The following is a 24,990-nucleotide window of genomic DNA, read 5'->3' on the forward strand; positions in this document are numbered from 1 at the left end:
AATACAATAAATTCATCTACCACTTACAGAATATAAGGGGAAGGAGGTTTACTGACAGCAGAAAAAAAATATCATTAAAAATCAAAATATGCTTTTCTTAGGCATACGAGTAAGGCTTCGTACATGGCATATAGAATTGGAGCTATTTGTCAGAGCTGTGGAAACAAAGAGCTGCTACCGAGGGCTTTTGCTGAGACTTGAAGAAGGTGGGACTCCAAAGCCTGTGGCAGACTCAAACTCTTAAAATCTCTCTCAGTTCCAATGAGGGGAATTCAGCCTCCCCTACCTCTGTTTTTTTCACGATCAATAGCAATTCAGTCTTGGCAAGATTGAGACAGATCCTATTTCAAAACATCAGAGATTGAATTTTGTTCACAGGCAGCAGGGAGACTTTTGTGACAGAATCTGGTGTGAAGGGTAAGTAAATTTGAATATTGTGAGTGTACTGAAGGAAGTTCAGTTAGTGATGTGTGATGACAAGACTGTGCAGTAGCACATTCAGATAACTGAGAATTGTATCCAAAATAGGACTTGAGACTTTTCTTCATTGTAATTTTGGTACAAAAGGTAAGGAAGCTAGCAAAACCTTACTCTTGTAAGTGCTTTATTTTGGAGATTCTTTTTGGTATGTTTTCTTTACTTCCTGTCCCACTACTATTTTTTTAAAAACAGTCTTATTCCTTGACTGTTTATCTTCCCCCAGAGTGCTTATAATATTAAACTCTTCCAGGGAAGTTTCTAAGCATGAACTTAAGATACTCATTTACCTTGTTGAAGGACCTCATTTGATACAGCAAAATATTTAGACATAGTTAAAATTTTGAATTGACTGTTAAAGTGTGCTGGTTCATGCAAAATTTGTGACAAAGATTATAGGAGTTAGTCTGTGCTCTGACTCATTTGTGAGTAGGTGATCTGAAAATTGGCTGCTTGTGGTTTGGGTTAGTTAGTTAATGTGTTTCTAGTTAATGTGTTTAAAGTAGCCCTGTGTTTTTTAAAGAGGTAGCAGTGAACTGAGAAACACCTTCACCTTACAGGGGTTTGGAGGTTTGGAAGCTGCGTATCGTTATTTTAGGGTCATGCTAAGGCAGGGATGAGATACCCAGCGCCTTTATGGTGCTGTTGTGCCCTGCAGTTCCTGCATACCTTCCCTTACACAACACAAAACAGAAAAACATAAAACTTTGAGCAAGTTGTGCAACAAGCTGGTAACTGGGAGAGCAGTGGCTGAGCAGAACCTTTGTTGCAAAGAGCTCTGCAGAGACAGTGGGAGAGGCAATATTTTTTTTCATTTATTCATGTGGTTTTTGTTCACCACTCTTAATGGTGATAAAAAATTTCGTTGACCCATATTTTGTTTATTATCTTTTAAGACCAAGCTGGTAATTTCTCCACTCTGACTCTTTTATGAAATCTGAGGGCAGTTCTCTTCTATGTCAAGATGAGTCTGTGCTGTTGGCAGACTGTTGGATTTTACTTCTTTCATCCTTGCAGTAGAGCAGAAATAAAATAGTAACTGCAGGTTTTAATTTGTGTTTTGTGGTTGTGCCTGATTAGATTGAATTTCCAAACATCCTCTTCTAGTTTCTGCTTTCCTTCTTCCAGTCCTAGATCTTTGCACATCTTATATTACTTCCTATATATTCATCTGGCTTTCAGAGAATCACAGAATTTATCAGGTTGCAAGGGACCACAGTGGGTCATCTGGTCCAACTTTCCTGCTCTAGGAAGATCAAAACCAAAGTTTTCTTTTGCTTCATTCTGGTCTTCTCTTTTTACCAGTGCCATTTATCAGTTATATGGAGGTCTTTGGTGTTATCTTTTGTTTAGTTATTTGTACAGCCACTTCTTATGCTCCTTTGATCATCTTTCATATTATTAAACATTAAATAGCATTAAACAAGGAACCATAAACTGCAGTCATGCACATTTTGGAAGAACCCCCTGTGAGACTTGAGCTGTAGGTGAGGCTACTTGGTTGCTTTGCTCCCCAGTAGTTCCCTGTGTCAGTGGATTTTATGCAAAACCATCTGCAGTACAGAGCAATAAGTGCAAAAGCAATGAAAAGCTTTATAATTTAAAGCCTAGAAACTTATTTTAATCTTTCTCTTTCAGATAAGCATTTTTGCTGTGAAGAATCACAAAGATGGGTTTTAAATAAAAATAAATATGGACCTTATTAAAGGAAGAAAAATGCTATCCTTAGAAGTTAAACTAGGACTTGTATATTCTAATAAACTCTTTCAAAATGCTTTTCTTCTTTAATTAGCAAAGTCAACATGATCAATTAACGGGAAGATCAGTACTATTCAAATATTTAACTTAACCCTTTTTATGATAGAATTTTACGTGTTTTCAGGTGATTGTGTATTTGCTTCCCAACAATAAATAATTCAACCTGTTTTGCCACTTGGAATATGAATAAAAACAAGATGAAGAAAAATACTGATAGAGAAATGGGTTTAGCTGTAAAACCATCTATTTGCTGTTGTGTGAGCCCTTTCTCAAAGGGCATTTGTGTTTGTTTTCCTTTTTTTCAAAGATGAGCATGTGAATGAAACATTTGATGTTCTTGGCTTTACTATTGTCTCTAGGAACAGAAATGTGAAATCCTATAAAAATTGAATTGTTGTCTTATGACATCCAAAATATGGTGGATTTCCTGTGACAAATTGCGTCAGCAGAAGCTTGATGTGGATGATACATAAATTTTTTCTCGTTTTGAAACTTGTTTGTTAAATGCATATCGTGAAGCAAACTGTGGTGAGAAGCACTTGTGTAGTCATGTGGATATTACCTGGGTAGTGAAACCTGATCTTCTTTGGTAACTGCAGATTTTCATAATTCCCTTAAGAAGTACAGTGAATTCAACTTTCTGAACACAGTCCACTTTGATCATACTGTTCCCTAAATTAGTGTTTATTGAAGATGGTAGCACTCTTTCCTTCCTGTATGAACCTATATCACCTGTGAATATATATGTATATGTTGAAAATATGTTGATGTATATTGTTTCACAGATATCTTATTTCAGTAGGAAAGTTGTTTAACGCATAGGTCAGTATATAACATAAGGAGTTAGTTATAGTAAACATAGTAAAGAGCTAGGCAATTCTCATGAAATATGATACAAATGCAAGCTGCTGTTTATCTGATTATTAAAGGCAAACCAGAACCATACCTTTTGAGATTAAGGTTTGACTGTAGGCCACAATGGGAAGGCTGAGTCTGAGCAGTGCAGAAAAATCAACAGCAATAAATATTGATTACAGGAGAAAGTGTTTCAGAATGAGATCAGACCAAACCTGTTCGAGGGAACAAATAAAATAAACATCTCATGGCAACTTTCTCTTGGTCCCATTTCCATATGTGGTTGTGGGCTATTTAAGGGAATTAATGATGGTGAAGGTGATAAGGCTACAAGGCAAGGAGGTTGCATCACTTAGGAAGGCAGAGAGAAAGAGGAAGGTCATAGAAAAGGAAGGCAGGCAAAAAAGGGACAAGAATTAAAGCTGGAGAAGGAGAAGGCTGATGAACTGTAAAACTGGCAGGTGGCAGAAGTGCACACACCTTAGGCAGCAGCAGCAGCTGGGAATGGGGCAGCACATGATGGGTACCTGCGGAGTACACGGAGACACAGGCCAGAGAGTAGCAAAAAAGCCAGAGATCCTGAGAACATGGTTCAAAACTGCCAGGGTGCAGTGAAGGCTGGAAACTCCCTGGGGACCACAGGGACACCCCATGGGACTGGCAGTCAGGAGCAGGCAGCCAGGGGCACGAGGGCAGCCCCAGCCCTGAGCATTGGGCATCTCCCTGGGGATGGGCTGAGGCTGGGACAGGACATGGGCCCGTGGGCAAGTGGGGTCAGGATCAGACAGCCTCATGATGGCAGGACATGGCAGGACATGGCCATGTGCATCACTGCAAACAGTTGTTGGAGAGGAGAATGGGGAAGGCAAGATGTGTTTGTGGCTCTATTTTGCTGAATGCATGAAGCCATTAATTGAATGTCATAAACATCCATAAGTTTGGTTACACTGTTGTATTTGTTGATGTATGCTGTTGTCTTCTTGTGTTGTTTAAAAGTGGTAAGAATATGTAAACAATTACAAATGTGAGATAGTGGTAAGATTTGTAGCTTCTGAAATTGCACTGATCTTGCTTGCTTTATTTATAATAAAAATAATCAAAAACTATGTGATGCGTAATTTCTCAGCAGTGCGAAAGAGAAAATAGTTTTCTGCCTCATATTTCATTTTTCATTTTGGCAAATAATAATGTTTCACAATTATGAGAAAAATGGCTTGCATGTTATCTGGAAATAAGGAGATGGTTTGAGCTTTCCTCTTAAAGCTTTCCTCTTTATTCTTACTTTCTAATCATTGCATTAATACATCTCCCAAAATGCTCTTGCTCTAGCAAATTTCCCTAATTGTGGTGCTTGAAAACTGGTCATGCATTTACATGCAATGTGAAATTGAAGATATTCCCTTGGGCATAATTTTTCTCAGAAATATTTTAACTTCATTAATAATGTGTGTTACAGGCTTAAGCAAGCCATAGACTAGGTCACTTCTGATCTGCACCATAATTATTCCTACATGGCAATTAGTATTACAATATGTATGTAAAAATGGTGGTGGGAAGTGGGGAATGGAGAATGTACATGTACTGTATTTTTGGAGGCTGGATAACCTTTTGACTGATGGCACGACCCATTTCATTTCCAGTTGCTTACTCTGACATGGTATTAAAAACTGGTTTTCTGACTAAAGCTCATGTTATTGCTGTAACAGAAGAAGAAGGGATAATGAATATTAGTGGAAAATTGTAAGAAAAAGAATCTTACTTTAAACTAGGCTGTTTAAGGTAGTTGTAGTCATTCACCATTACAATTGTGACCGTCTCTCTGTGGGTCACTTTGGGCTATTTCTATTGTATATGAACACAAAGTTAGACTTGCATTTGAAGACAGCAAAGTAAGTGTTTATTAGTCAGCAAACATAAAAGACAGGGTTTAATGAGCTCCTTGGCTAGATTGCAACAGGAATCTGAAGAGTCTTTGCTGGGCAGGCAGCTGTGAATGAGGTTGAAGAGAGCCACCCTTCTTTGGTCCTTTAAACAAGTCTGCCTTATTTCTAGGTTGCCCTCTTGCCCCCTTCTTTGGGCTTTGATGCCGTTCCACATTGGTGTTTTTCCTCTTGAATCCTTTAGCTGGTAGCATATCCTATCTCACCAGTCCTACCTTTTTTTGTGGTTTTACCTTTCTGAGCATGCATGGCTGTCCATTGAACTTTCTCTGGGGTCTTTCCCATATCTTGGCAACTTCCTGAGAAGTCAGCCTGAACCAAGGTCAGGCTGCCATGGCATGTCTGAGACGCAGCAAGATTGATACCCTAGAGAGGGATCACTGAGCAAGAATGTTGAGCACTGAGTTCACATACTGTGAGACATAAAATGAGGAACTTAAATTGCATTAATTATTCTTTAAATTTTAAGTGAGTTAGGGTTTTTAATATTGGGGGGGGGGGGGGTTAAAATAAATAATTAAAATACATTTTAAAAAAATAATCTACAAAATTTTATTTTAATGCTGAGCATTTGCTTTGTGGCAGTGCTTCTGCTGCCACTATTTCAGATGTTGATAATGCAGTTTGAAGAAGCAGGAAGCACTACTCCTGACCTTGAATGCTCAGTTCAAATCTCCCCACAATTTTTTTTTTTAAGGTTATCCAGATACACAGCCTGCCACTGTCTTTTCTTCTGTTCTAGGTAGTGGGCCCCATCATGATCGAAGTTGTGTTTACAACCAGAGCAACATAGTAGATGGAGTTTACTGCCTTCCAATAGCACACTGGATTGAAGTCTCTGGACATACTGATGAGATGAAACACACAACCGATTTCTATTTTAATATTGCAGGACATCAAGCTATCCATTACTCCAGGTAAAAGAAATGTGCAGATCTTGGCTGGTGCCAAATGTTACAAGCAGAAAATCTGAACTGGCATATCTGAAAACTGCATTTGAAATAGTGAATGTTTTCATGTTTGTAACAGTAAACCTTAACAAAGATTCAGTGCCTCTTTGCAATTAAATGCCACTTTATCAGATCCACCTGTACCCTGTACGTGTCTGTTATGTTGCATCACATCTGAAAAAGTTTGATGGTAATTTTTGGATAGCCATTTTCAAATGCTTGTCTATATACGTGTGTAAAATTGCATGTACGGTATGTGTTTGGTTTGGAATGATTTTACTGAAGAACATGTCCTGGGAAACAAAAATAATATAATCCAGCTCTAGCACTTACTGGTGACATATTGTCACTAATGTGGCAGCCACTGCAATTGGTGACAGCTGCTTTTGATGACTTCTGCTTCTGGGCATATGTTTAATAAAATACTAAAGCTTAGACAAGCCTTAAAAAGTTTATATTCCGTAGTGTTTCCTTGAGTCCACTGTCCCACCGGTGAAGCATCCTGGCTTGAATTAGGAGACAGTAAAGGTCAAGGAGAGCACCCACCCTTTAGGGCTGCAGATGAAGCACAGACTGTATTTAGAGCAATGGGCTGAGCACTGGTGGTTAACAAAGTGGCACTGAGGAATTTGGGACCCTGTGTAGCTTTTTTCTCCATCTCCAGTCAATTGATACAGCAGGAAGTTTGTGGATTGATAACAGTTGTGTGTGAATACTGGCAGTCCTGATATGCCACATGCATTACAGAGCAGTTAGTTATCCCAAAGGGATATGTGTGTTTTTGAGAAATCAAATCACCTTGTACATTCATTAGGCCTTAGCATTGTTTTGTGTGATTTTCTCCAGACCACTTTATCAGCTACACCAACCTCACCATCTTGCCTCCTCTTTGTGCTCTTTATCTCCACCCTCTCACAGGGTAGAAAGGAGAATTGTCTTTTCCTCATTAGACTTGGAGTGTGTGAGGGAAAGATTTCTTCCCCTTGGCATCTTTTGGAATAGCATGGATTCATAAACACTGTCATGTAGGTATTTGTGGGACCTTTTCCCTAAGAGCCCCTCAAGTTACATAGTAGGCCTGATAGACTGTTGTGCTATGCGGATCTTAAACATCTGTTTCCAACATCCTATCAGAGTAAAGATCTTGTTTATTCCAAAGCACAGATTTGTCAATCCCAAATAATCTTTGCTTGGCAGAGAAATTTTTTGAGAAAGAAGAGCAGCTGCCAGAAAGTGAATATCTAAGTACCGGAGGCTAACTTATCTTCCTTTCCAGAGGTAGCAGTGATCCATTTAATGCTGCCTTATCTGCATGACTATGTGTTTCAAAGATTAGGTAAAAAGCTGCAGATTCTGCTAGAGAATATTTGAAGAAAATTTTCTGAGCTGTGTAGTCTTTTGCAGATGAGGATCTTCATTTTCTTCTCACACACACACGTACCTTCATTGAAAGGCAACCTTATATGTACGTCTTAGTAATTCTTATCTCATTTCATTGAGCTATATTAAGTAAGCATACTCTGTAACAGTTCTGTCACATAACTATTTCTAATACTTTAAAGACATGCAGCCTTAAATGTTCTTTTTTTTAATTATTAACAGCTGGGGGCAGATTCACCATTCTGCTTGTTATAATAAAGCAGCCCAAAAATACTCGCTATTTTAGGTTTTTTTGTTGTTGCTGTTGGCAGAGCAGCTAAAGTGAGCTGATGAAAATGCCTTTGTTTTGCAATGGATTTATTGATTCAGAGGAGTACTGTGAAGCAATACCCCCCATCCTCCCCAAAGCAAAAAAAAAAACCCCAACAGAAGCAAAAAGCCAGTCCCTCTGCCTGTACAGTTAAATCTCAGAGTATGATCACATCATGGTTTTCCAGCTAAGATTACTTTTTTCCATGCTGCAGCGAAGGCAGCAGTGCTGCAGGGAGCATTATGATCACAAATTCTGAGTTCTGTCACCACTTGTAGGATCTTTACAGAGTGGTGGAGACTGGAAAGAAGTGATTTATTAATGAAAACTTGATGTGAGCCTGTCCTCTCTGTTGCTCTGCTTAATAGGGCTGCCATGTGTGAATTAATGAGAAAGGAAGGTTCTCCTCTGTCAAAAGGGCTTCCCATATGAGCCCTGGGACTGATGTTATTTGTCCTCTGTTAAATCAGAATTAGAAACAGCTGCTTTGAGCTTTGCTGCCATCTTGCTTCTTCATAAAACACGAGCTTCTGCTTTAATGGGGCTGCAGCAAGATGAGAAGGGCCTGCTTCTGGCTGGAGCCAAAAGCAATTTTGCATTATGCTAAGGCTGACAACAGTGCTCTGAGAAATCAGGTTTTTCTTATTTGATGTAGATATATAGCTCATAACTTAGTGAATTTACATTTTAGAGTAGAGAACTCATTTTGTGTTGGTCATTCAGTCAGGAGAGTATATAATGTGGTTTTTGAGCACAGCAGGATTTGAACTAATTTCTTGTAAATGTGGAATGGAGCTTTCCCACAGCTAAGAGTCATGACTGACACCTCCATGGCATTAATATTCACTTGTTTGGAGATGTAATGACACGTTTAACCAAAGTCTGATTCAGGAAAAAAAACCCAAACAATCTGTTTCTCTTTTGTACTAGATATTACTGCAATAGGGTGGCTTCAAATTGCAGGAGAGTTCACTTAGAATGCAGTAATTTTCAAAGGTAAATTAGTTATTGTAGTGTTTTCTGAGGGGGATGACTTCAGAGAATTTGTGAATCTGGGCCATATTATCTCTGTTTCAGTTCCGTCTGTGAAAGGTGGAAGTTCTTAATTTGTAGATGTAATATACATTATTTATATAAAAACATCTGCATTTCTCAGAAGAAAGGCATTACAATAAAAGGAAGAGAGGGAGTGACATCTGAGATTACAAAATCCTTAAATAATATGTTGAAGACAATAATGCTTGATGGCGGAATTACATATATGCCTTTAAATACTAATATTTCATTTTTATGGAGTGATTGGGAAGTTGACAAGTGTGTTGCTATCATCAGTGGGTTTTTTTTCCCTAAGACAAAATTAAGGTAATGATAAAAGAAAATTGATTCCCATGCTTGAAAATAGTATTTTTGTTTCTCAATGGTTGCAAAAGAAACACAATTTTTGATGTAGTATTTAGAAATGCTTTGTGACTTGTTGGTAAGACAGTTTCCTACAACACTGCCAGTAATATAGGTTGTAACCTAAGTTAGGTATTGAGTGGGAATGATCAGGAGAGTCACATAAGGTGTATGTTCCTGCTTTGTAGTAAATGTTAATGTAGATAGGTGAGTGAATGAAGAATGATCCAGGGCAGAATGGAGATGCTTCTTTTAAACCTTTTGGAGGCACTAGAGCAGTATTTTGCTGATGGAGCACAGAATTCCTTTCTGTGGGAAAAATGATCATTTACTTGATTGATATGCATCTTTAATTAGGTGGTAAACAAGAACTTGGTTGAGTATATTTGGTTCAGTATGAAATTAGAATTACCTTTGAAAAAAATACAAGAGAGAGCACTTTTTTTTTTAGTCTTCAGTTTCTCTTTTTACTAGTTGTAATTCATTCACAAAATAAAATACCTTTCTGTTTTAAATATAATGCTTACCTACTTTTTTATTACTGAATTATAAAAAAGGCTTTAAAGAGTAAGCTGTCACAAAAACCCACTAGAGTACAGTGACCTATGCTACTGCAATAGAAAGCTGCACTGATATTTTATGCTTCCATTATGAATTAAGAGAGGAGGTGATGGTGTCTACAGAGATTGCCATAATTAACATATCATTAAAAGCTGAGAGCTAACTGTCCCCTGTGCCTAAAGAATGCTTGTGATATTAGAGAAAAGAATAAGAAATAATGAGCTCTGGAACAAAATTCATTGATTGTGTTCTAGTAAAATGGTTCTGATCAAAAGGACTTAACATCCATAAGAGTTCATCCTTTGATTTCAGTACTTGGGGCTCTAACTGTAAAGTTATCTGGTCATTTTATACATTAAGTAATGAAAATATTCTAAGACACATTTTTTGATATGTTTATCCCATAAACTAGGATATCTGACTACTTCTTTGAATATTGTTTTATTGTACTGAGCTATAGTCTGAAACAAATCTAAATTGGAACCATTGTTTACTTACCAATGGGAAACAACTTTTATAGAATGTTTAAAGGTTAATTATAATTTTTGTCCTTTGTGTGTCTTCATTTTTTTTCTACATCACCCCCAACTGGAGCTGGGAAATGCTTTTACTATCCTCTGTTGTGAAGAAAATGGGTTTTAAATCAGTGTAACAAGTGACATTTAAGCAATTTTTTATTTGAAGTCTTGAAAGTAAAGAGGGAGTGTAAGGCAATAGGAGCAAGAGTAAGAAGACAAATTATGAGGCTAGAATTTTGTCTGGTTTTAGTCCTTATTTGTTTTCATGTATTTTTTTTGGGTGATCTCTATATTGGGTAACAAATGCATTTTTCTTCCACATTTTTTGTCCATCCAAACAAAAAGCTGCTTCTTTTGTGAACTCCCCACACTGTGCCCTACATAATAATGGCTAAAAACAGGAAAAATTTTTTCTATTTTTCCAAGTTCTGTGATCTTGCTTTGGCAGGATGGCATTCAGCTGGGATAGCCCAAGCCAGACTATTGTTGAGCTAGCTAGAAATCTTGTGAACTGTGAACAGAAATAGAGCTAGGTTAAGCCAGAAGTGCAGTCACACGCCATGAAGTCGAATACTGTGGATGAACTAGATGGCAGGAACTCACTTTTCAGTTATTTTTATTTTTTGAGTATTAGCAAAGGGCTGTTGCTGTCTGGTTCTCTTTCTGTGACCTACTGCCTGAGCACCAGTTCCAAAAGGAACTTGACATGGAAACTCCTGGATGCCACTCATTTCTAATTGCTTTTCTTGTGAGTGCCATAGTAGCAAGCCAAATCTTTAGAAAAGGAGATTTTGCCAGAAGAAAAAAAGTCACAGAGCTTCTAGATTAAAGATTTTTACATGGCAGTCATCAGCATTTGAATTTCCAGTATTACTTCTACCTACAATGATGGGTCTGTTAAACCTGATGAATGGCTTTGTTGCCTTTGTTGCCTCCTGCAGTGGCTGAGCCAGATTTTTGGCTAGATTTCAAGATGAGGTTGAAGTAATGTCTGATGAACAGTATATTACCTATGTGAATAAGCTAAAGGAGATACTAGCATGGTGTCTGGTTAGTCCTGTGAATTTTTTCTGGAGTTTTTTTTCTGTAGTTTTCTTTACCAGTCTGCTATTTGTATGTGGTTTTGGCAAGAGGTGTCTGAGGATTTTTTATTTAGAGGGCTGATTGTTCTGGAATGAGTATTTCATTAATAAAATGGCAGCAAGTAGAGAGTGGCTGTTGATGAGAAGATGAGGCCTTTAATCAATTGGCTGGTAATGGGTAATACTTACTTAAAACCACTGTTTCTCTTTAAAATGGATCTTTTCATAGGTATGCCTCTGCACAAAAATGATTTCCTTACTTCTTAAGAAAAGCTTACAATTCTGTGTCATTCTGGGAGAAAAAAACAGAAGGAAGATTGGGAATCCTCCATGGAAAAACCTGAAGGAGTAACGTAGTTCTGTTTTTCTCTGTGGGATATAACAAAAAAATGTTGATAGTCCAGTAAGTAGGAATTTTATATGGGGTATCACTGTTAGGGAGCAGAAACTATTGTTGCTTCTAATTTCTCTGTATGTTTTATTGCATCTCCCTGCCGCTTGGCCATATTTCTTCTGGAGGTTTTCAGTCTTTTTCCTGCTTCTTTACTCTTTAACATTCAAGCTGTCAGCAAGGGAGTAAAGTTCTGTCTCCATTGGAAAGCAATTTGCTGGTGTTGCCGGCTGTGAATGAAATTGACTGAGATTGTGAAATCCTGGGCAATTTAGCTCACAGCTGGGATGACAATGAAGGGGCAGCATCACTCTCTCACTGAAGATGATGTTCCAGTTGTCTTGCAGATATTTATTTGCTTCTAGCTTTTACATGCATTTATTAGGTGCCAGGTAATTGCTGACATCTCTTAATACAGTTTATCTAAAGATAGCAGAACTCTGTCTGAAAAGCAGAGGTTGTGTACACATCCTTATTGCTATTTTGCTAACCAGGAGGGAGTGAATTCAGATTTCTGGAGGTTGTTGGAAAAACTTCACTAACACAACTCCTTAAGTTACACCTGGTGAACCTGTTGAACCAGGGATGTGTGTTTGCAGAGTAAACCCACTCTACCTCGCCTTACTGTGACTTTTTTACAGGCACAGCTCCTAGGGCAGTTTGGCCCAGCCAGCCTGAGGCTGACTCTTACAGAAGAAAAGTCACAGAGCAAGAGAGTTTTTAGTCCCCAAATATGAAAAGTGATGTCACCAGGTGTTTTATTACCACCAGCTGTTTGGTGTTTACTTACTTGCTCAGTATATACTATATTTCTGAAATAGGTGATCTGAAAGTCACAAAAATCTGAAATAAACAACTGCATAGTTATTTTAAATGAAATATGGAAAACATTAAAGATACTTCATTTGAAACAGTAGCAAGCCATAGCTATTAAGTTATGACTTCTACCTCCATCTTCAATAATTTTTGTAAATGCTGAGAGATTGCAAGTCTTCATGCTTAAATGCTCTAGATATTTAGAAGATAATTTTAAAAATGCACCTCTATACAAAAATATGGAGAGTCCTACTTAAAGGATAATTTTTTTTTTTATTAGAAAGGAAACTGGAATATAGCTCTAGTTCCTTTGAAGTGTGTCTCAGAAACATAAGTATTTTATTTCCCAAGAGTAAATAGAGATTATCAAATTGTTGCTGTATTTTCCCATATATAATTTTCTCTCTGTAAGAAAAAAAAACAAACAAAAAACCCCAAAGAAATGAACTACATTTGTCTTCCCAGGGAACATATTAAGAGGCTGAACTGAAAATCTCATTCCCTCCTTTAATGCTTGTACTTTGGGAAATTTAATTTCAGGGAGTCAGGTACATAATCCCTGCTGTTGTTCAGAAGTTTAATGTGTGTCCTCCCATGAACTGTGATAAAAATTGAGTCAAATGTCATAGACATTGCCAAGCTTTAAGAAATATGGATTTCTTCCTTATTGGTTCAGTAGACAGCATGGTTTATAAGTTTAAATGAAATGTCTTTTTTCTTTGATGTGAAAAGCCTAGTAATAGAATGTATGATTTTAAGCATCAAGAAGATGATAAAGGCAAAATATACATTTCAGTTTTAAAGCAGACACAAGAAAATGTGGAATATATATAAAATTAATAATTAAATAGGTGCTTGCTTGCTTTCTCCCTTTCTCCCTTTCTTCCCTTTACTTCTCTTTTCTTCCCTCCCATCCATCAGCTGTGGGTCAGCAATGAGACTCTCTATGACTGTCATATAGTTCAGGGGCTGGATGCTGGGCACTAATAAATGGGGGTGGATGTTGGTAGGCTTCTAGAGCTTTTTCTTTTTTAATTATAATTTTTCAGTTGAACTAACTTCTCCAGGACTGCCTTTTGAAAGCTCTTCAGAGCAGTTATATCCAGTGTCTTCATTTTCCCAAGGTGATGATCTGATAAGGGGGATATGCAGCCTCCCTAAAAATAATTTCTCTAATTTTCCTTCTTTCTGTGGTCCAGCTGCCAGCTTGAAGGGTTGGCCATGTATGTGCAGACCAGTCCTAAAGAATGTTAAATACTGCTTTCACTGCAGAAGATTGAATTTCTCAGCTTCCTTGTAATAATGAGTTGCTTCAATCTGGTGAGATAAAAGAAGGAAAACGCTTCTCAAATATATCTGTAGTCTTGATAATAAGGCTATTCAGTATGTTTAACAAATTTACAAAGTCAAGCTTCAGCTGATAATGTAAAGACATTTAAAAAAACTTCAGTAACAGTAGATCACTTATTATATTTGTTCAAATGCTTGGAATTTCAATTTCCAAGCAGGTACAATGATACTGCTAGGAAAAGAAAGAAAGAAAGAAATCTGAAAGAAAGAGAAAAAAGAAAGACATTTTTAAGAAATAGAGAACCCCTGATAATTCATGGCAGTCTTTGACCTCGAATAAAAACTGTAGCATTGATTGTTCATAAATTTAACTTACATGATTTTTTCCCATTTTTTCATCCAAGACTTCTTCAATACATTCCACTATACTTTGTAGTTTTGTTTTAAAAAGACACAGTAACTCTCAGTAGCTCCACTACCAACCCAGCCTCAACCTTTGATGTTGGCTACTCATCCATCAGGGTTATTAATCTTATGTTTAGAATCTAGTAACCAGGTACATGAGCTAAAATGTTTTCTGACAGTTTTGTTATGTTATTTGCATGCACTAAACACATGTTGTTCCTTTCATTTGACTTTACTGTGAGAAGCCCTTGTTTTAGATGTTTATGTTGTTGACTGTGGTGAGGCATTAATTCCATTTTTCTCCATATTTCTAAGATGTTGTCCTCCAGCCTGTGCTGTTCTAGTATGTATCTGTTCCTCTGTAAAATTCAAATAAATGAACTGATGTGGGTTTAGAAATTCTGGATAAATTGGAATGAAAGCGGATACAGAGCTCATCAAGGCTGTTCTCAAATGGTACCACAAGGGATGAATGTGGATCTTTCTCTGAGTGTTGGAGTTCTGAGAGATTCCGTTGTTTTGTACATGTGCATATGGTGCCATGTGGATCACAAGGCCACCTAGCAATAATGTGTGCTTTGCAATTATGCAGTTTTCATGAATATGTACTTGTTTCTGAAGCATTGGAATGTATTTCCATTGGATCTCAAATGCTACATTTTGAAAAGTGGATTTATCTTCTATTATTTTTTCAGTCTAGATTCCTAAGGAGCTGCTAATAGGTAGACTCTGAAAGAAAACAAAATATATTTTTACCAGTGATTCCCAAATCTTCTTGGGCACTAACTTAAAGTTCATTTGTAGCAGTTTAAGTCAATTTTGTTGAGGTGATTTAACTTAGAGGTGCCAGCAGTGGCATCATTCCCATTGCTAAGCATTAATGTTAGAAATTCTCATTCCTAATGCCAAGAGATTCATGGCTTATTGCAGTCTGGCTGAGTTTAGCAGCCTGTTGTTCTTGTGTTTCCGGGTATTTGTTCTGATTCAAAACAAATGGGAATGTTGGCAATCTAACGGAGACATATGTAGGAAGTAACCATTGGCAACCATGGTTGCATGAGACAAGATTCTATAATTGGAGTATTTAAGCATTAATGCTCACAAGCCAATGGAGGAATCCTTTCCAAGTTGTTCAGTACAAGCCTTGGAATCTGATTCTCTTCTTGGGCTGTATTTTTGTAATTGGCACACTGTCTGCTTTCAGAGAATGTTTATAAAATGAAAGTACAAGAAGAGTAATTCCTTACAAAGAAGATTCTTGCTTTCTGCTGCATACAGTGTGCTCCTTAGGCATCAGTTGAAATTTTGTGTGTATGTTTGAAAATAAATTCAGGCCTGATAAATAAAGTCCTGTAAGGCTAGATCTGGACACCCCATCCTACAAGGCATTGGCATGCTTGTGAATCATTACTTATCTTCACAGTATGAATAGTTAGAAAAATGTGACATAAAATATTTGACTTCCAATACAGGGAGAATAACATTTAATCTTCCACATTTCACCTTTGGCTACATACATAAAGTCTTGTGTGACCACATTACTTTAGATCATATCTAGACTAGAGACAAAATAGATCATAAAAAATGTATAGGAGATAAATTAATTTGCTTTAAGGCTTCTCAATGGAATGAAGTGAAGAAGAAAGGAGAAGAGTTTATGTTGTGGGTCTTTTTACTCTGTAGATTTGAATGTACTGCAATGTTGATAACAGCAATTCCAGTGAACATACTGGAGTATGTGAGCTTAGTTTAGAGACAAAATTACATATATCTGATCCATTATTGTGTCTGGAGAACAAATATGTAATGAATGAGAGTATTTTCCACAGGATGTGTAGCTTTTATGCCACTGGAGTTGAAGCAAAATAGATTGGCTTGAAAGGAACTCTGTACTACCATGGTTTGACTACTTCTGCTGCCTGGAATAGACAGCATAGTTTAATGAAGACTAAGAAAGAGGATCTATTACTATTTGTAAAAGACATTCAGAAATTACTACAAAGTGGGAAGAAGAATTATTGGAATTGAACCTTCCTTAAGATCAAATGGATATTAATTGCTTCTGAATGAATTTAGAGTGTAAATTAGAACAAGGTTTCTGTCATCAAAGGAGTGATGTCTGAATTCTGGTATGACCTTTCAAACAGGGCAGGAAGGACAAGGAACCTAAATTATTTCAAGATGGAGCTTGATAAATGAATATAGGTAGTGATTCCAGAAATGGAAATTAAAGTTTATTATTATAGTATCATAGATCATAGGCTCAAAGAGACCTCAGAATGTATCCAGTCCATTTCCTTGCCCCAGCTTAATCTCAATTACATTTAAATCATTTCAGGTTTATCCAGCCTGATCTAAAATATGATCTCATCTTAGTGATGAGACTCTATAGGCCTGTTACTCTCCCATTCAATTACCTCACTATTCCAACCATTAAAAAGCTTTACTAATCTCAATTTAAGTCTTCCTAGTGCAATTTAAGTTAATTTCTTCTTGTTCTCTCCACAGAAGTCTTGGAGAACAAATTAGTATCCTGCCCCTCAATAACCTTTTAATATATGCTTGGAAACGCCTTTTTTTTTTTTTTCCCAGAATCAGAGTGGTTGACTTTGGAATATCTCACTATGTTCATTCTGATATTAGTCCTTGGATCTTTCAGTCTTTTCTCTGAAAACTTATCTTCTAAAACTCTGATTGTTCTAGCATTCTCTGCTGGGCTCTCCAGGTGTTTCTCTTCCTTTGTCCCATTTTTCCTGATGATGGTCTACCAGTACTGAGTGCAACAGAAGGATTATTTTGTGACTTTCAAGCAAAGTGCTACTATAGTTCTTATCTAAATATTATTGTTATTTTTGCAGTGTGGGATGTGGTTTACTTCCCAGCTGTCTATGTGTTTTCATTAAGTTCCCTGCTGTGGCAGGGTATAGGATGTTAGGAATGTCCTCAATCTCTGCATCTGTCCTTATGAGACGTTTTTTGTGAGGTTCTTCTAATAAAGCCCTTATGCTCCTTGTAAGGGAATGCTTGGGATTGCTGTGGAAGGGGAAAATGGGCCATAAAGAGAAAATTTTGTGGATCTGTCTAGACTAAAGTCTTATGTGACTTGAATTCTTCTCACGTGGACCTTTTTATCCTGAATCCCTGGTGAATTCAAAGCCTGGACAATCCTGGAGCACACACAGCCTACAGAGCACTCTGGAAGGCTGTGAATGAGAAGAGCTGTGCTGTGCTTTGGCATGGCCATGGTTGCTCAGTGTCTCATGAAGAATGCCCCGTGGCACCTATTGTAAGAGGAGTTTGGTGGATAAGGTAAGGACAATCAAAGCCTTTTGTACCATCAAGCTGATGCTATGGAAATCTTTTCCTGAGATGGCAGAACCTGGGGGCAGTGTAAGACTGGAACCACTTTGTAGCTGAATGTCTGGGTTATACTGTATTTCAGTTATTGGTTTGATATTATTCTTACCTGCTTTACTTTTAGCACATTGTAAGCTTGAGGTCAAACCTTAATGTCTTATTTTCTTGGCATATCAGTAAATGAGGTAGTTTTATGCCACAGGTTTGTGAACATGGAATAAAAAAAGATACTATTAAGCATAAGGCTCAGAATTCAAGGGCTTGAGAAACTTAGCATATTGCTAAGCTGACAAAGTGTTGTTATAAAGTGATAATAGCAGGTGTTTCTTTCTACATTCTAAGTCTGCTCCCATGTGAGAGTCTGGATAAGTGGTTCAAATTACATCTAAGAAGAAAATCTGCCAGACCTTAATTGCTTTTCATCAGAGTTCCAAATGAAGAAGGAGAAGTTAAAAAAACCACCTTGGAACTACATTGTAGCCTGTATAATTCTCCTCATTTAAAGCCCTGAGGTAGAATTCTTAACTTCACAATAAACTGCACTCTTTTAGTGGCAAGGAAGAACAAATTTATAAGCAATGACTTTTGCTCCTTCTACATTTGACATTTAGGTAAGAGCAATTTTTTGTTCAAGAATATAAGTAGTTCCTACAAGGTCTGCAGCTGTGTCGTTTCGGTAGGATATACTTTTATCATTAATCAGTGCTTTTCTCTGATGGTTTCTGCTAAGGTTATGGCCATTTATTCCATCTTTCTTGATAAGAGTAATCTTGTTAAGCCTTTTTATTCTATCTTGGAGTTAGACCATAGCATCAACAAACCTTGCTCTCCTGCTCTGGCCACCACTGCTTGACTCTGTGCTGGGAAATCAAGTGCATCCGACTGTTCCCAGTCAATCCTGCTTAAGTCAGGCCTCTCACCATGAAGGGTCCATTAGTTTGTCTTCTGCAAGGAGACTTTATCAGTAAATCAACAGGAGAAGGGATTAAGACCACAGCCATTTACCCTTGTGCCCTATTCAATATGCAATGAAATGTCAGTGTCAGAACCCCTCAGTTCTACATTATTATTTCTTTGGGAAGGAGGCATTTTCCTGAGAGACCTTTCTGTCCTTTGTTTATACAGACTATGGTGAAACCAGAATTCCAGTACAAGACCAAACAAGGGACTCTTCTGTTCTGATATCTGCGTATTTTGGAGGAAGACACAAGATTAAAAAAAAGATTTAAAAAATGTTGCCATTTTTCTCATCTCTTGGTAGTTACTTTATAAGTGAAGCTATATGGAATTTTATATTCTTTGTCTTTTCTTTATAGCCACTTGGTTTGCCCTTCTCATATGTATTATCTTTACACAGTTCTTAAATTCCGTTTTAAGAATGGTATATCCTTAGTCTGCCTTCATTTGAAAGTATTTTCACAAGAAATAGTTGGAATCTACTGTATTTTGAACATTTTCATTTTTCTGTATCTTTCTTGATACAATAAAATATTAGTAAAAAGTTCAAAATTTGAGTGCATGGAATAGGATCAGTGATTTTTAGACCATTACTATAAATTTTCTGTTATTTTCAGTTCACTTCTTGGTACAGGTTCATGTTTCCACTTTGACCTCTTTATAAAGCAATGCTTTCACCAAGTGTCACTTACAAGCAGGCAGCGAAAGTTTCCCTTTCTATTTGATTACAGTTATCTTAAAACAAGTGATGTGCATGTGAGATTATTTATTCCAAGACATATTGCTGAGATGCATTAATCGACTGTGAATCTCATCTGCTCCTTTGCTGCATATTCATTTAATTTAATTTGACACCACTGGCAATTGAAACTAATAATGGTTTGGGCAAACTTTGGTCTCTCCTTGAGTAGGTTCATCTGTTTGGAAAGATCTTAACTTGAAAAAGGAATCCCGTGTTGAATATAGGTCAGCAATGACATGCTGTAGAAGAACTGCCAGGGAACTATAAAGAGGGATAAAGCCTTTGAAGCACAAGAAGTAAGTAATCTTTGGTTCTTCTCAGAAATGTACTCTTTTCAGTACTGAGCATAACATATTCAAAAAGAGAGAGAGTCCAAAGGCAAACAAGAGTGATCAGATGCTTTGAATATATGACAAGCGTGTGTGTGTATGTGTGAGGAATGCAAAGCTGTGTTGGAGTGTGTTAGAAACTTAGAGATAAGTAAAATGATTTTACAGAGTGGAAGGAAATAATCTGTTCTTTGTGTCCATTGGGGAGACTAAAATGTGTCTCTATGACCTGTGACTGCACTATTCATACTGGACAAAAGAAATTTTTTTTCTGAGGGGAGGATAGTAATCAGTGTGTTTTCTACATATCAAAGAATATTTGAACATGCTCGCATCTTCCACTGGAAAACAGAATTTGGTCATTTGAATGTTCTTGTTTGAACACACTTCTCTGTGAATGCATTTCAGGGCATTAGATAACAATCTCAATAATGTTTCTTCGTTGCTCTGATGAAAGTACAGGAACCTCATCTCATTTCTAGGAAGTGCTCACTGTCACAGGTTCAGAGAAAAGAACAAGGAAGGCCTGGCAGAGAGATGTCTAATTTGGTACTCCAGGGAAGGCACACACAGACCTATGAATAAGCTGCTATATGTTGTTAGAAGGATGCCACGGGCAAAAGAAGGAGCACATGCAGGATGATAGTTCTGGGTCATCATAATCCAGTGGTACTGCCATTTAAAGTGATGTGCCTTGTCACAAGGCAGAGAATACAGGAAAGATGAAAGAGCATCTCAGCTATAGCTGGTAGGATTTCCTATATTCTCATTTTGAATATGCCCAAAGCAATACTTCTGGAAATCTTTTGGTGTCAAATGAGACAGGGAACAGACATCTGGTCTCTGAACTAGTTTAAATTTGGCTGAAAGTTGAAAATTATGAAGCTTTTGGTTCAGACAGATCATAATTTTCCATTAAAAATCCACCTTATAAAAGAATTCTGAATGAGTTCCTACTCCATTGCCATCAGGGGAGGAAAAAGGAATGCAGTGTAATTTGAATCAGTCTCTAGTAGTTCAAGTGCTGCAAAAATCATCTGTGACTGAGTTTTACTTGAGGCCTATATTCCCTTTGGGCTGCCTACTTGTAGTGGTACCAGGGTAATAGCACTACATTAGTGTAAAAAACCACTCTGTATGCCTAGAAGCAACACAAAATGCTGGGGGTAAATTGACTGAATTATATGTGTTGCTCTTCTGGGAATGCAGAGTAAGTTTTGCTGCAAGTTCCATGTAGCTGTGGTTGCATGCTATACCTTTAGAAAATAAGAGTCTTGAGGGAGGACAATCAATGTAATCATTATTTTGCTTTTTGTTGAAGCTAAATTGCTCTGGTTTTTTTTATATGTATCTATTAGTATATATATTTTATCATCATATTCTTAACAGGATCAAAGGAAGCCTGGTGTAGACAAGTCTAGTGGAGTGTAAGCTTTAACCCAGGCTACACCTTGACATAACACTGAGGGATGATTCAATCCATCACTTTTCATTTAAAATAATAGACTGGACCTTGGTCAAAAATATCACTGGTATAAACAAATGGCATCATTGATGGATCACTGTTGCCAATAACCAATGACAAACACCTTGCTATTTTTCCTTAGTTTGGCAAAGTCCTCTCTTTTGATTAAAGCTGGCAACTATCAGTATAAAAGGACATCTGTCACTACCTGATAGATACTCTGAGGAAATGTGTTTATAAAGTGTCAAATCCAATCCTTTTCTATAAGAACTGTGACTCTTAGAAGGTTGATTAATTTTAGGGTAGATTCTAAGATGCCTCCTCCTAGCACACTGATGATTGCTCAGATCTGGAAGCAGTACCTGAGTCATCCTAGCTTGCAACTCAGCATTTTAAGGAAATTTCAATTTAGGATCTGTTTGTCTTAAAGGATTATTAGCAAAAGTAAAACAGGAGCTGCTGAAGAGGCAGAGTAGACACTGGTGTCACGGAGGAGGAGCTGACTGCCTGATGCAGTAGTGTGGTGACTTCCCCTATGTCAGGTCACCTTCTCTGGGAATCAAATCCCTACAATTACAGTTGCTGTGCTGGTTTTGTATTGTACTGAGATTGAGAGGTATGGTGTGTCATGCTTTGTGCCTGAAAATTAGTCTGCACCATCAAAAAAAAGTTTCACAATGCTAATTTTTCATTGCCTCAGACGCATTTTCTCCTTAGGGATGGGAAGACCATTTGCATACACATTGATTAAATGGAATGTATTTGCTATTTTAGATGCATTCACTCTGAATTGTTATATTTTAATCTAGACTGTGCAGGGTCCTGGGGGGAAGCCAACCAACACAATATATGTCTAGATCATTAAAAATAATTTAAGTGTGCTGGAAAAGAAGTGTATGAGTGTTTGCAGGGTATTCCATATTTACTCTGTGATAATGATAAATAATCATTGGCTTTCTCAGTTTATAAGTCAAAAAGCATGCTTTAAATACATCAGTCATCAGTGTGGGCTCTGTAAATAGAAATCAAATAACATTTGCTTACCATTTAGTCCTTGTTACTACAACCTCAAGTTTCTCACATGAATTCATCTGTTTGACCCCTAAAAGTCCCCTTAAAGCAGGTAAATATTTTATCCATACTACTGGTGGAGAACTGAAGTGTAGGGCAGGCTGAAAGTAGCTGACAGAAAGTACCTATAAAGAAAGGGCTTCTAGACAACTCACAAGTCTTAATCTCAGAAGATTGCTAAATATAGTTGATGTTTAAATCACTCTAGGTGATTTCTTCATTGATAAACTGTCTGACTAAATTGTTTTCTGGAGCCAAACATGGTTTATTTTCTTTGATGCAGAGAGTAGAGATGTACAATGACAAAGTACCTTTTTTATATTAAAATAAAATTTTAAGTAGAATTTTGCTAAAACACCATCCTGTTTTGATATTTTTGGCACGCCATAGTGATCAATAGATCTTCAATCCTTTCAGCTGAACCCCTATTAATTTCCTAATATTTTTTGATGTGCTTAGGGATCACATAATCTGCTGCTGGAATACACCCACATGTGAGCTGGAAAGCAGTGGCTCTCAGACAGCTCAGGGCATTTTAACTTGACAGTTTAGAGGAGAACATAAAAGAGCTCTCTTCCCGATGCCAAATAGTCTTGTGGCTAGAATCTATCTACCAGCTGAAATTCCTTGGCAACTTAAAGAAGGGCCACATTGAAAGGAAAACTCAAACTTATATCATTAAGGAAAGAGATGTAAAAATTAAATTGGTTCAATATGTATGTTTTCCTGATCCTCAGCAAAATGAAGCCCACAGTAGGGCTATCAAAAATATCGATATATAAAATATAGCTGCTAAACTCTCTATTAGTCTCTGTACTTGCATCTACAAATACCCCTTTTATTCCTTTCTTCTGATGTCAGAAAAAGGTAAGGTTTGAACTAGAACCAAACAAATATAGGTACTATGCAGTAGGATTATCCTAGAACTTTTACATAAATTGGCTGATAGGACAGCTCTGCAGTACTGTTTTCTGCAGGGTAAAAGGGTGGTTAACCCCTGGCCAGAAAAACCAAGAATTACAATTATTTGTAGTTGGATAGATAAGGGGCTTGTAGATCAAGGTCAAGGCTACATCTTGATCCTCTCAAAGGCTAAACTTTAGGACCTGATCATAAAATTAATTCACAAGAATTGCCTGTCCTAAATTCATCTTTTAGGTCATTCTCTGAATACCTCCATTAGTGCAGTTAATTTTGGGGAAAGACAGTGACAAAGATTTGGTAAACTCTTCAGGTTGTTCAGTAAATTCAGTTAGTATTGATACAGGAGGTCTCGTCGTGTACAAGACCTGCTAGGCTGCAAGAACAAAATAAATGGTCTGTATCCCAGGAGTCTTGCAGACAGCACAGCTGTGATGTTCACCCATTAAAAAATCATTGGGGAAAAAATAATAAAGCATTGGTTTATCAGTAAGCAAGAGTATATAAAGAGAATTTTATTTATCTCAGGAATGCTTTCGTCACTTTTTATTCAATCAAATCCTAGAAAACACAGGGGTTTTTCTCTCCCATCGGTGTAATTTAGTGCATTAGATGTTTCACAAAGCATCAATTACATATGTATGAGTCTCTAGGAAAGCCTTTGAAGGAAGGGTACTAATGTTCTTGTTCTTGAAATAATATCCTCATATTGTCACAAGGTATTAGTGATACTGTCATTTCTCTGTCCTGGGAATAGTTTCCTGGGCATTGCTCATCTCCAGCCATTTGTCAGCATCTGTTAGGGCACCGTAGATCACATTCACCACCTTGAAATGCTCTCATCATCTCGGCAGGTTCCTATGGCAGAATCCTGACAGCAGTCACTCGCTCAGGTTAGGATGGGAGTTGCTGTGGGGCTGGCACATGGGAAGGGGGGCAGTGAAGCCGTTGTTTGCCCATCCCTCTGATCAGTGAGAATGCTGGAGCTGGTTAGGCTGGATTTGGGGCAATTCTTGAACATGTATGTGAAATAACAACTAAGTCAAATCTTTTCAAGTGCTCTCACTGTTGGCACATGTTTGAAAGGTTTATTTGCTATGTAGTATATTTGTTTACATTGGTCTTGGTTGCCATATATTGAGATGAAGTGTTTTGTCCCATTGAAACTGGGGCTGTTAAGGCCGTAGGCTGTGTTTGTGTGGCTAGTATGCAACTCAACATGGATGCAGTTTACAAACTGGAAACAATAATAATAACTGCTTCCTGGATCTGAATTTTTCTTCTTGATAATATTGCAGTATTAATATAGCAGGATTTAATAATTACAGTCAACTACAGGTCTTAATTAAGTGCTGGTACCTATTACTGTGATAGTAAAATGGAAATAGCTACCTGATGATTTAAGATTGGTTTATAAGCTCCTGAAAAAGCATAGAACTTTCCTTATTTGTTGCTGAGGTTAAAACTAGGAAAGATCATAAGACATGCATGGCAGACATTTTATTTTTGAGGATCTTGCTTTTGTTGTAGATTTGCATTTAATAGTGTTTGCTAACTTTTTACAGTTAATAGTGTTGCAGATTTGTTGCAGTTAATAAGGTTTGCAAAGTTTTTTGTTAAACCTTAATATAATTTGTTTAGTTTGTGGATTGCACATTCAAAACTGAAGTTAATGGAAGCATAAAGAAATTAAAGTAGATCACTAATAATTTGAGCATCTGAATAATCCATTGTAGAGACCATCAATTTAATTGCCTGTGCATATTGAAACCCCTCATTTGAAAACAAGTTTCTTAATATTCAGTTTATAATGTCAACATCTGTTGAAGTATACAATGGTTTTATGATAATTAGCAATAGGAAAACCGTAGAAGTCTTGAAGTTTGATTGAGATATACAACCATGTTTCTGATACTTTCCCATCCTACATAAACCTCTTGTTTTCCTGAAAAATTTCTGGTCCTTCAAGCCTTGAGGGAAGCTATACATGTATTGTAATTCTGTATTTGATTCCCAC

General features: G+C 37.2%; 1 protein-coding gene across 2 annotated transcripts in view; it reads left to right on the plus strand.

The window, feature by feature from the left end:
- EPM2A (EPM2A glucan phosphatase, laforin) overlaps window positions 1–24,990 on the plus strand; it is a 49,417-nt gene that overhangs the window by 20,360 nt on the left and 4,067 nt on the right. For both annotated transcript variants that reach the window (XM_015622299.3, XM_033512695.1), the window contains exon 2: window positions 5,773–5,947. In XM_015622299.3, coding sequence (XP_015477785.1) covers window positions 5,773–5,947 — 175 coding nt within the window. The remainder of the gene's footprint in view (window positions 1–5,772; window positions 5,948–24,990) is intronic.

Source organism: Parus major, chromosome 3, assembly GCF_001522545.3.
Source record: "Parus major isolate Abel chromosome 3, Parus_major1.1, whole genome shotgun sequence".
NCBI lineage: Eukaryota > Metazoa > Chordata > Aves > Passeriformes > Paridae > Parus > Parus major.